The 12,654-nt window shown below is 31.9% G+C and overlaps 1 protein-coding gene across 1 annotated transcript; it reads left to right on the forward strand.

Moving 5' to 3' along the window:
* Positions 1-9,910: 9,910 nt before the first annotated feature.
* On the forward strand, positions 9,911-12,192 carry LOC148923846 (xyloglucan O-acetyltransferase 3-like). Its single transcript, XM_089059846.1, has 3 exons — positions 9,911-10,211; positions 10,317-10,600; positions 11,260-12,192. The coding sequence occupies exons 1-3, from the start codon at positions 10,025-10,027 to the stop codon at positions 12,019-12,021; spliced, it is 1,233 nt and encodes a 410-aa protein (XP_088915972.1). The 5' UTR covers positions 9,911-10,024; the 3' UTR covers positions 12,022-12,192.
* The last annotated feature ends 462 nt before the right edge of the window (positions 12,193-12,654 follow it).

Below are 12,654 nucleotides of genomic sequence, written 5' to 3' on the forward strand. Positions count from 1 at the left end.
TAGTTGAGATCCTCAAATTTATAAATTATATTAATAATTAAAGTTTAATTATTCTTCAGTTCTTGTATAGTAATTTGTAGATTAAAGTCCCAGCCATAATTTTTGAGATCTAAGCAAAACAAAACTATACGTTGACGCAGATCTAAATATCAATTTAGATTGTAGTATCAAATTTTATACTGTAATAATTAATTAAAACAGGAAATACTAATGAAGTTCTAGAACAGAAATAATGATTGGATATAAAAATTAACACGTTTTACGAACTTTGATTGCAAGAAAATGTCTACAGTCTACTCTCTCTAATTGAAGAAAATATATTATTTATTTATTTATTTTGTTATTTTCTCTTTACATGTGATTAGTTGCGTAGTTACTAAACTTGAGAGTTCTTCTTTGTCAGGCTACATTTTATTATCTTAGTGATAAAAAACGCTAAGGTGGTCGTGGTTCGATTGAGTGAATTCGATTCGATAATTAATAACGAAATTAACCAATATCTAATTAAATCTTGAATCAATTTAATTTCGGATAACCAAAACCACAGTATTTAGTTAATTTTCATCTCTAACAGTCAAATGTTATGACTTTTTTTACATAAAGAGAGAGTCAAAAGCTTTGGAGATGTGAGATAATAAAGCGCATGTATCACAATATTTAACATCGAGTAAGATTTGAAGATGTGTTCGAGTTAAATACTAGTAATGAAATTTAAATCTACTACCCTTGACCTCTCAAACACACTCTTCATCAATTATATCTCAATTGGGGAGTACAATTTTTGTCATTATCTCATTTAAAAGTCGCTTTTTGCATCTTAAGTGATTTGTTTTATTGTGACATAATTATATATATACATGAAAATGTAGATCGGAATTTTTATTTAAATAATTAATAATTTAGTCAATTACTATAATATAAAAGATGGGCTAAGTTTGACTTAAATTTAATATATTAAGCACCGTTTACGCCATGATTGAGTCCACTGACTCCACGAGCAGCACAAATTTCTCCCCTTAGATCAAAGAAACGTGTCACATAAATAAGATTTTGATGGAGTATATAATTAGTCAAATTTCCAATCAATAAGCTATCGCCAGATTTAATTTAATTTCAGAGTTGACAATACAAAAGAGGGAAATAATTTTAACTTCAAAAAATAAATATCTACAATTCAATTCACTGTCTGTGCCATGACCAAAGTACAGAATATGCTGATCCCAAACAAATAGGATTTCTGTGCTGGCATTGAGAAACAAATTAATGATACTGATATTATTTTATATTTATATATAGGGGTTATGAAAACTCAATTTTGTTGCAATTTTTAACTCTTAAATCTCACTAAAATTGTGGCTAATAACATAAAATTTGTGAACTACTATATCAAAATTACTTTATTAAATTTATTGATATGTCACAGCCAAGATGGAAAATGTTTATTTGGGGTCCTGGTTGATGCTGGTATTTTCTTTAGTGTTTGTGATTTTATGGTTGGATCATTTTCATCAACTGAAACAAAAAAGTTGGAAATTAGTGAATCATTTATCTAAATAAATGAAAAAAAGGAAAAAGAAAATTAGGACTACTATTGAAATAGATAAAGTGTAGAAGTGGGTGTGGGCTCTAATGGGTGAGGGTGCTGTGGTATTGCATGGTGGATAGGGTACATCACCTTGACAACATCAAGCCTCACCACTTTCCCTTTTTTCGACTCTTCGTGAAATTCATTGGTTTATTTTCTTTTCCCAAATAAGAATTAATTTTAAATTTTAAATTGTAAATGATTCGACAGACTCGAGTCCAGCGTAATCTCATGTTTATATTAATTACTCAATTTAATTTTCAACGGAAAATTCAAATTAAATAGAGTAATAGATAATTGGAGTTTTAATTTCTTTGTTTCTATGGAATAGTATAAATATGTGGAAATGCATTTTTATCCTTTAAACTAAAAAGACGCATCTGAGGAAAAAATGAAATTAAATGAAATAGTTTTAGATAAACGTTTTCATGACACACAAAAGCTTCGTTGATGGACCTCTCTAGAATGTAGATAGTATCTTTACTTTAGCCAGCTATCGTGAATTTATACAAAACATTAATTTTGTTACACCAGGAAAGTCACACTCCATAAGAATTTGAGAAAAGAAAAACGTACTATAAAATCTATTTAATTGAAATGGTGTACTGGTAACTATCGATTAAATTAATCATTTTAGTAATAGTATGTAATATAGTGAACCTTAATCAGAACTTTATATACTGCAATCTTGAAGCTAATAAAATCAAATATCCAGGCCATTTATGGAATAATCAACCCTAATGATTATTCATCAACTATAATATTGCAAATTTAATGTTCTAACATACTATAAACCCTTTACATAAATATAAGGAAATTAAAGTTGCCGAAAAAATCATAAGTTTTAGTTAATTTTTGCTTATTCTGCAAATTTAAAAATCAGTCGTTAAAACAACGAATGCTAAAATTTTTCTTAATTTTTCATGGTGAAAGGTGCACATATAATTTATATTAATGACGTAATGTATTAAAAAAAATACTCCGTAAGTACTAAAATTCACGGCAGATATCATTCTCATGATTATTTTGGGATACCATATTATATAGTACTTCACTTCACTCAAATTAGATCTCATGAAAAATTTGAGAAAAGGTTAAAATTTATACTTCTGTTGATCCTTAAAACTGCATAACTAGACTAGCCAGAATTTTGATTCTAGCAATTTACCATTAAATCTAATATACCCGAATTAGTATTAATAGAGTGATAGTACCAAGAGACGATGAATTAAAACAAAGAAAAAATAGAAAACATAATAGTTATGACAAATAAATTATTCAAGATAGCAAAGAAGGCCAAACATGACGGATCCTACAGATCACAAACGCCCATGTGATTAGCAACTTATGTCACGGTAGTGCCAATAATCAATACACACACACACACTATATTAAATTAATAAAATACAATTAATGTGAATCTAATACACTTCTAATAAGTGCATAACCAATTAACATACAGTACTAACAATTAAAATTAAACTAATTAGGATGTAATCACTAATCAGACAGCAGTATTTGCATGCAGAAGGTACAAAGCATTAATAGCCACGTGGCTTAGAGGGGAGCAGCAATCTCATTACAGCAGCTGCTCCACATGCAACTGCTTTATTTAAAGATTATTTTATTTATTTATTTATTATTGCATAATTAGATTACTATAATAATGTCATTAATATCATATGGGCCACAAACAGTGACAGTGTGACTGCTTAGACTATGAGATTTTATTTGTTTCTCATTTTATGTATATATTTCTTGATGATTCATTACAAATTAGTGAGTACTATATAAAATAGCAATTTTTTCTGAAATGAATGTTTGCACTACAAGGTTCTATGATACTCTTATATCATGATGTGATTTGTAACTCAATTATTTGTAGAGATCCTTTCATTATATACATTATACTGTTGGGATTTGGGAGGTGCTTCGGCACCCTGATCAACCCAAAAAAAAAGAAGGATTATTGGCGGCTAATTACATTAATTAGGGATATTATGTTTTTTTTTCCTTATAAACTTTAAAAGGAATGAATAACTACATGAATTTTAATGTTGTAACAATTTTCTCATGAAATCACTAGATTTGAGGAAGCATGTAGTGAGAAATGCTTGCCCCATTTTTTCGCCCAAATTAAGTTCGAGGTGCCAAGTTGATATGGCTGCAAAAATCGAGTTTCCAGCCAAGATAAGAGTAGGGACGATCAATCGTACTCCCTCCATTAACTGTTATAAGACCACGTTTGATTGGTATGAATTTTAAGAACAATAAGTCTATACAATCAAATTTTGTAGAACCAAAAATTAATTTATTTAAGAAAAAAGTAATTTATTTATGCATTTAATTAAAAAGTATAGACATATATATAGTATAGGGAATGTGCATAATATTATGGTATTTGTGTATAACTTTTTAAAATTTTTTTAACCATCAAATATAATTAACTAATGCATACTTTAATTCAAATTTGAAAAATAATAGAGAAATAATTTAAATATAAAAATAAAAGTTTGAAAATGAGGCCAAAGACTAATAAATTGTTTTTAATTTGTTAACTAACTATATTTATTATTTTAATATTTAATTAACACATCAAAATTACTAATATAATCTTGTTTTGGTTGTACAAAATTTGGTTGTTTATCATTACTCCTTTTAAGAAATGTAGTCATCACTCTATAGTAGAGGCGTTTTTTCTGGCACGAAATTTAAGAAATTGTGTTAAAAGTGAGTTAAGTAAAGGAAGAATAAAGTAGGAAATGAGAAAGGTGTGAGATGAAGAGAGAATAAAGTTGTTTTTTTTTTTTTTATCAAAATAGTAAATGACTCAGCTACAGTGGGATAACCAAAAAAAGGAATATGACTCCGCTACAAAAGGACGAAGGGATTAATAGAGAGTGGGTGAGAAAAGATTAGTGGAAATTGAGTTCTACATTTATATATATTGATTTTATAATGAAATGTGAGTAGAATAAAGTTGTTGGAATGTGAGGTCAATTACCAAAAATGATAGATAAACTAGACTTGTATTAATGGACGGATGAAAATAGTAAAATGAGACGTTTATTAGAGCATCCACAATAGAAATAGGTCAGCCACTCTCTCTTCCTGCCACGTCATCAACACTAAAAATCCACCTGCCACATCAGCATAGGCCAGCCGCAATAATAATTCAAAACCAACTACATTTTACGGAATAAAATTTACGATTAAATTACGGAATTAAATTTACGAGACATATACGGGAAAATTCATTAATTTCATTAAAAAAAAAGGTACATAGATAAAAAAAAATACATGATTTTTTTTTTAAAAAAAGGGCTTCCACACACGAGCCCCGCCACTCTCTACTCCTCGTCGTCGCCGCCGCCACCCGGGGTATCTGAGCCTGCGTCTGAACTCCCCCACCAGTGCCCTCGAGGCATCCAAATCCACCCGCATGTTCTCAAGCATCGAGTAGAGGAACCTCTTCTCCGTGGGGTCGGTTGCGGCCTTCCACTCTTGGAAGACCGCGAACATCCGTTCCTCCGTTTTTGCGCGCGAGAATAAGGTGTACGCGCATGGGGGGGGGGGGGGGGGGGCGGGTGCCGAGATGACCTCCTGGGGCGATAGGGGGGATCCTCCCCTCGCTGCCCGTTGCGCCCGCTTTTGGCCAACCGGGCGAGGGCGACAAGTAGAGGGTGGAGGGGTCGGAAATACCTCAGCATCCGGGGGGAGGTCGTGGGATCCGCCGCTGCTGCCGCTGTAGTCGCCGGAATAGTTCAACCTCTGCTTCTTCGGCCACCCAACGTCGCACCCCGCCCGGAACTTCTCGGAGTCCTTCAGCAACACATAGCATTCCCAGAAGAGGAACTCCTTATACTTCCCCGGCAAGGGGAACTGACTCTCCGCTATCCTCCAGGCGTCCTCCTCATTCTGCCCACTTGTCAGCTGGCGGAGGGCGTTGGCGTACAACCCCGAAAATCGGCCGACCGCGGCCCTGATCCGTTCCCACCCCTTCCGGCACTCCTCCCCGCTGTAGTCCTTCCCATGCGGACAGTTTCTCCTGTAGGCTGCTCTAATCTTCGCCTACATGTTGACGACCCGCTGGTTGTTCGCAACCAGCGGATCATTAAAACAAGTGGTGCAAATGAAAATGAAACTAAAATCGCGTATATATAGGTTTTCAAAAAAAAAAAAAAAAAAAAACGAAAATAGGCGCTGGCCGATCGGCATGCCACAATGGCGGCCAACGCACCTGAATCGGCTAGGCCACGCCGATTTTCTCGCCGATTTGCCGCTGGCTGACTGCAATGGTTCAGCTAGCCGATCGGCTAACGACGCGAATCAGCTAGCCGCTATTGTGGATGCTCTTAGTGTACGGAAGGAGTATACATGTTAATGAAAATTTTCTCCACTTCTATGATACTAAACTACTGTATTAATTTAATGTCTAGCTGCTTTAAGATTTCTAGCTAGGACGATCAATCATATATATGTAACCTCTCTCACGATTTAATCGTGAATTGTATTTCGTCAAATTTTAAGTTCACATCACTTTAATAATGTCACTTTAATTACTGCCAATTAAAAATTTAAAATGGCCGAATAAAATATTCATAAAACATTTCAAGAAAAATATCTTTGTGCTATATGATGAAAAGCGCCAATAACCATTTCAAGACAAATGTCTTTATGCTATATTTATAGTTGGACAATTTTGATTTTGGCTCTCTAAATTATTTCTTTGCTCATATGCCTAATTAAGGAAGGTATTAGAGAATAATCATTTATATCTTGGTCTTTTGGACTTCTTTTTGAAATTAGACCAGTGATTTGCAAAAGAATATTTCAAAATTCAGAAGAATATTCTTTCTATCCCAAGTTGCTCTTATATTATTTTGATAACTTAGATACACTTGAGTTAATCGAATTATTGATTTAATTTTTTTGGATAACATGTTGCTGGGCCTTTGTGATGTATATGTATTGATAAAAAATTTAGGTAGGGATGGACTTGGAACATTAAGGTGTCGTAACTGTCAAAATTTAAATACCAAAATGGGCCAACTTATAACATGAGAGAGTGTCCCACAAATTACTAAACAGCCTAACTCATCATCCAAACATGATAGATATGTTGAGCATATTGTTTTTTTTTTCAGAAAATAAAGATAATGTTTAATAGAATGATGAAAATGATAGATAATTTCTTACATTTTTTTATTGTGTATATAACTCCAAAAATTTATTTTTCATCCCTCGTTCTAGTAAAAAGGATGAAATTAAATTAACGGTGATATTCATTTTTAGTAAAAAATTTAAAAATAAAATAAAATGAAATGAAAGGATTTTTCTTATGCCTCATTTTCCCATTTTACAATCTGTGTAATAATAATAATAATAATAATAATAATAATAATAATAATAATAATAATAAATAAATAAATAAATAAATAAATAAATAAATAAAAGAAGAGCATTTTATTATGCAACTGGAAAGCGACGTCAAACCATACAACCACCAAAATGGTTAAAACAAAAGCAAATTTTGCTGCTCCTAGTATCAAATAAAAGACCAATTTTGGAGTAAGATATTTTTGGTTATCTTATTTTCGTATGAAACCAATAATAGAATTTCGGTTATGGGCCTATATTCTTTTATTGATTCTTCAATGTGCAGACATGAGTTTGAGGGGAGGGACTTATATTATGGTAATTATTTCTCGAAAATATTTTAAAAATATATTTCAAATTTTCAACCAACTAGATAATTAGATAGTAGTAGTACTATATAATATTAATTGATATTAATAATTTCGGCATAAGTTTTTTAATGTTTGACGAGTTGGGCTCGTGAACTCTGTATTGGGCTGGGCTATTTAAAATTCACGGCTTTGTAAGATAGGATCAGCAAATTGTACATTTGTTTATTCGAGTACATCTTTGCATAACTATTGCTACTATTATTGATAATAATAATAATAATAATAATAATAATAATAATAATAATAATAATAATAATAATAATAATAATAATAATAATAATAATAATAATAATTAATTATTGTTTGATTAGTGCATTTATTTTGGACACAGACTCCTTTAGTAGTTACTTGTTCAAAAATTTAAAATATGTCAGAGAATCAATTTCTGTTCTCAATCAGTGTGCAACATATTCATTAATATACTGTACATTTTAACTAAATTATTAAATAAATGGCTAGATGTAGAAATATATGTGTGTATCATATTCTAATGCTTATAGCATCCTAATAAAAAATTAAGATCAAATCTTCACTTTTAAATTTTAAAATAAGTGGATGAGATTAAATCTTATGAATCTCAATAAATAATAGACAACTATCAACAAAAGGGTAATATCGTTATTATGTTATCATATGATAATTTTCGTGAATGTTTTTCTATATCAACATAGTGTATTACAAATATCAACAATATGACATAAGAATATCAACACTAGTACAAGAAAATATCAACACATATTTATTGAGATTTTAAAATAGTTTTATTGAGATTTTTACATGGTTTTATTGAGATTTTTGATGTATTTGTTGTCTGGTTATCAACATTTACGAAAACTAAAATAAAAAATATCAAATTTCATCATCCGAACGTCGTCGGAACATATGCAATTGAGATCTCGTTGGAATCCTTATAAAATTATCTTTAATTTGATATATTTTTTGCAAAAAAAAATTTAAATCGAGAAAGTTACGTAAATTTAAAGTTTTAAAATGATTTTAATGAGAGGGAATTGATATTAATACCCTCTAATTTTATTTATTAATTTTCTTAATTAAAAATATAATCACTAGATCTTCTAATCTAATGACTAAGATTTAGTCTTAGTTTGAGATTGCTAATTAGTTAGCAATTGATCACTTCCCATATATCTATATCATCATTAATTTTTTTTTTTTTTTGTTCTTTTACTAATAAGACTTAGCAACTGCATGAAACTATTGAAATCTATTTTTCAAACAGAGATCAGTTAAGTATAATCATTAACAATTTAAAACCAAGAGGATCCTAATTTTTTTTGAAGTACTGAATATATTTGTTATGTACATTGAACATAAACATACAATGAAGAAAAAAGTTTAAAATCTAAAAGTCATAGCCCATGACCACTGTTAGATATTGATCGATATTGTAATTAGTGAATGTGGTGCACATGCTTAGTCAATAATTCGAGAAAATTATACAATTTTTAGGTATTTGTAGATCCACCTAATCCATGAACTGACATGACTAATAAATTACTATAAGTGAGGTTCGTTATATTACCAACATTTTAAGTTGCTAACTCTACTAATTCATCATCAACACAAGGTATTAAAAATGTCAAAACAATGACATTAAAATGCCAATATGGTAGTTAGTAATTGATCACACCCCCTATATAATGTAGACAAGATCACAAGAATAATGTATAGTACTAAACTTGTTATTTTTGTTTATTTATTGGTATCTAAAGATAAATTTAATGATTGTGTTACCATAGAGTTAAATTCGAAATCTTTAGTCTCATACATTGACCAATATTGCATTACTATGTCAACACACGGTTCACCTAAGACTTGTTACTTTATTTCATCAACAAGAAAACCAAGTTTTCAACTAATTTCCTTGTCACTAGTTCATACTACATAATTACATATTACTATGTTGCATGATCCAAAAATTACTCTTATTCATTGTTGTTGTGATTGGGGTCTTTTGCCTTCTTTATTCAAATAAATTATTTGCATGTATGATGTCTATAATATTAACAAAAGTCGATTATTGATCTTTTAATCAAGAATATTCTCGCTACCAATTTCAGTGAAAGAACTTATTCTAAGAAATCTAAGAAAAACACATGTTCAATTCTCTCTTTATTCCTTCCACAGCACAAAATATGAGCACTTTCACTTCCCTTATTTAATCTAGTTGTTTATACAATCACATTAATACACGTATAAGGGTATCAAAATTTTTTACTATCGTAATAGATATAATGAAAGACGACCTGAAGTAGAGGATCGTAGTGGTGTTGTTAATTTTCATGAATTAGGGAAATTGCATTTAAGATTATATTGTATTTTAATTTTATTCTAAAAAATCTTGCAATAATGTATTCTAATTTTGACTACTCCACCATTTTACACAACATCCCTAACAAGAGTGGGTGGATCTTGCAGGGAGAAACTAAAAAATTACAAATTCACAACATGATGTGAGTTGGTGAATCTTGCAGAGAAAAACTCCAATATGAATAGAACAAAAATATGTTGACCGAATAAACTTAGCAAACATACCAATTAGAGAAAATAATACTCGGCCTTCTTCATTGGAAGGATCTTAGTTCATACTGTATTTTCCAATAGTTGTCAAAATTTATATGTTGTCAACTAGCTAATCAAAAACACATACACACACAGAGAGAGAAAGATGAAGACAGCAGCATCAAACTACAAAGAGAAACATCACTTGTTGGCTACTACAACTTCACTCTTCTTATGCACAACATGTATAGCCATAATCACCATCTTCTCTCTTTACCTCATTTTCCACCATACACACATTAAACACACAAACATACTATTCCAACCAAACAAACACAACTCAACCCATAAAGGTTAGTATTCCTTAAAAAAAAGTACTAGTATTAATAATTCATTAATATTATACACCATCTTTCCTTCAACCTAGTTAACTTTGTGCAGAATTCATTAATTTGCAGAGATTGAAACCTGCGATTTATTCAAGGGGCTATGGATTCCGGACGCGGCCGGCCCTTTATACACCAACTACAGCTGCACAACAATTCCATTTACGAAAAACTGTTTGTTGCAGGGAAGAAAAGATAGAGATTTTCTTCATTGGAGTTGGAAACCAGACAAATGCGAGCTGCCTCGTTTTAGTGCACAAACATTTCTTAGGATTCTCCGAGGTAAGAAGATGGCTTTCATCGGTGATTCTTTAGCGAGGAATCAGATGGAATCGCTGCTTTGTCTCCTCTCCACGGTTAGTCCTCTGCTTTGTTTCATTATTATTTCACCGCTTTTTACATAACATAGCTCTTACTATCTCATTTTGGTAACTAATAGTATATTCATATTAACATAAGTTACGAAACTGCGAAAATCATAATATAAGCATTATGGTTTTGTTGATATAACAAAGTTTAAAATTGTTGGATATATGGGATATACTTTTCGGTGAGAACTTTGAAAATTGAAAAATCATATCAAATTCTCTCTCTGATAGTACTTAATATCAGTTGACATCTTAAAATCACTTCCTAATATTTAGTCAGGAACTGATATTCATGAATCAACGAACTAATATTGAGCTAGGAACTGATATGTTTTGTAATCCAACTGATATTAATCTATTTGCAAGCTAATATAGTTCTGTATTATGACTTTAAGAAAAGTTCATTTCTCCTACTATAATATTGATAAACATAAAATGTACTCCATATAATGTATGAAGGAGAACATGTGTACGATAGTTTTTGCCAAAAGTGGAAACGAGTCTATCACAATTTTTTTTATGTTCAATCCTAACACATGCATATTTTTCTTCCAATAATTGTATTCAATTCTACCATTTAGTTAAACACCCTCAATAAGAAATTAAGAATGGATTGATCTTGCTACAAGAATGGATTGATCTTGCAGGAAGAAACTCCAAAATTAAAAGAAAAAGACGCAGACGACAAATTCACAACATGGGAGTTTCCTCAACACAATTTCACGCTAAAGGTATTCTGGTCCCCGTTCCTAGTCACCTCAACAGAGATCGTAGTCAACGGCACCGCCACCGGCGGCTTCCACCTGCACCTCGACACACCCGACCCCAAGTGGTCGGATGAGCTTCCATCCATCGACTACGCGGTCTTCAACAGCGGCCAATGGCACCTACGGTTGAATTACTTGCACGAGGGCGGCAATGTCGTGGGATGTGTTAACTGCAATGCTCCAACCATCACGACCTTCGGGCCGGGCCTCGCGATCGGGAGGGTATTCCGGGCTGCATTCAAGGCCATCAACGACTGCAAGAAGTGCAAAAGGATTGTTACTTTGTTGAGGACGTTTTCCCCTGCGCATTTTGAGAATGGGGAGTGGAACACCGGGGGAGGGTGCGACCGGACTAGGCCTGTCGGGTTGGATGAGGTGGACCGGGCCCGGCCCGATTGGGAGTACAGGGATATTCAAGTGGAGGCGGCGAGGGATGCTGGGAAAGAGGGAGGGAATATGTTTGAAGTCATCGATGTTACAGAGATGATGCTGACGAGGGTCGATGAGCATCCCGGGGTTTATTGGGGAAACAAATGGATGAAGGGTTATAGCGATTGTATCCACTGGTGCATGCCTGGCCCGGTCGACACATGGAACGAGCTTCTGCTCGAGATGATTAAGCGACTAAACATAATGTTATAAATGAATCACTTAGCCTCTTTATGATAAATTGGTAATTTTATACTAACTGAATCACTCAGCCCCTTTATGGTTATTATATACTACTATTATATAGCTAAACATAATGTTATAAATGAATCACTCAGCCCTTTTATGGTAATTATATACTATATTGTACATAATTTTAGATGAGACGAATGACTTTAAACAAGGTAAATCAGTTATTCTACATTTGAGATTTGTTCGTAGAAGTGAAGGTTGTAATTTGTAATGATAAAGTTGATGTTTTTTTTTAATTTTAAAATTAAAGTAGTGTAAGAAGTTTTTTAATAATTAGGAGTACTCACAAAAATTTGTTACTCATTTTTGTTCGTTGTTATTAGTACATTTTTGTTTAAAGCTTTAATATAATAGAGTAATATTAATTCTAATTTCATTTAATTAAAGTATATTTTGAAGGTTTACTCCTAAAATAAAACTAAAGAAGTGCTCCATATAAATATATATGTTGACTCTATAAACTATACGACAGACTAGCTAGCACAGGAAAATAAATATAAAAACAAACCTAGTCACTATATCCACATGACTGCACATGACTGTCAACAACCAAATTAAGACAATTGATAAATTATACTACTCCATCCGTTCCAT

Source organism: Salvia hispanica, chromosome 6 (genome assembly GCF_029641045.1).
Source record: "Salvia hispanica isolate PSC_SH4W2 chromosome 6, Shi_PSC_v1, whole genome shotgun sequence".
Taxonomy (NCBI): domain Eukaryota; kingdom Viridiplantae; phylum Streptophyta; class Magnoliopsida; order Lamiales; family Lamiaceae; genus Salvia; species Salvia hispanica.

Bases quoted from the DNA above. Each gene is read 5' to 3' on its own strand.
- LOC148923846 (XM_089059846.1), top strand. From the start codon at position 10,025: ATGAAGACAGCAGCATCAAACTACAAAGAGAAACATCACTTGTTGGCT. The intron at 10,212-10,316 runs GTTAGTATTCCT...ATTAATTTGCAG, and splicing joins ACACAACTCAACCCATAAAG to AGATTGAAACCTGCGATTTA. The intron at 10,601-11,259 runs GTTAGTCCTCTG...TTGATCTTGCAG, and splicing joins TGCTTTGTCTCCTCTCCACG to GAAGAAACTCCAAAATTAAA.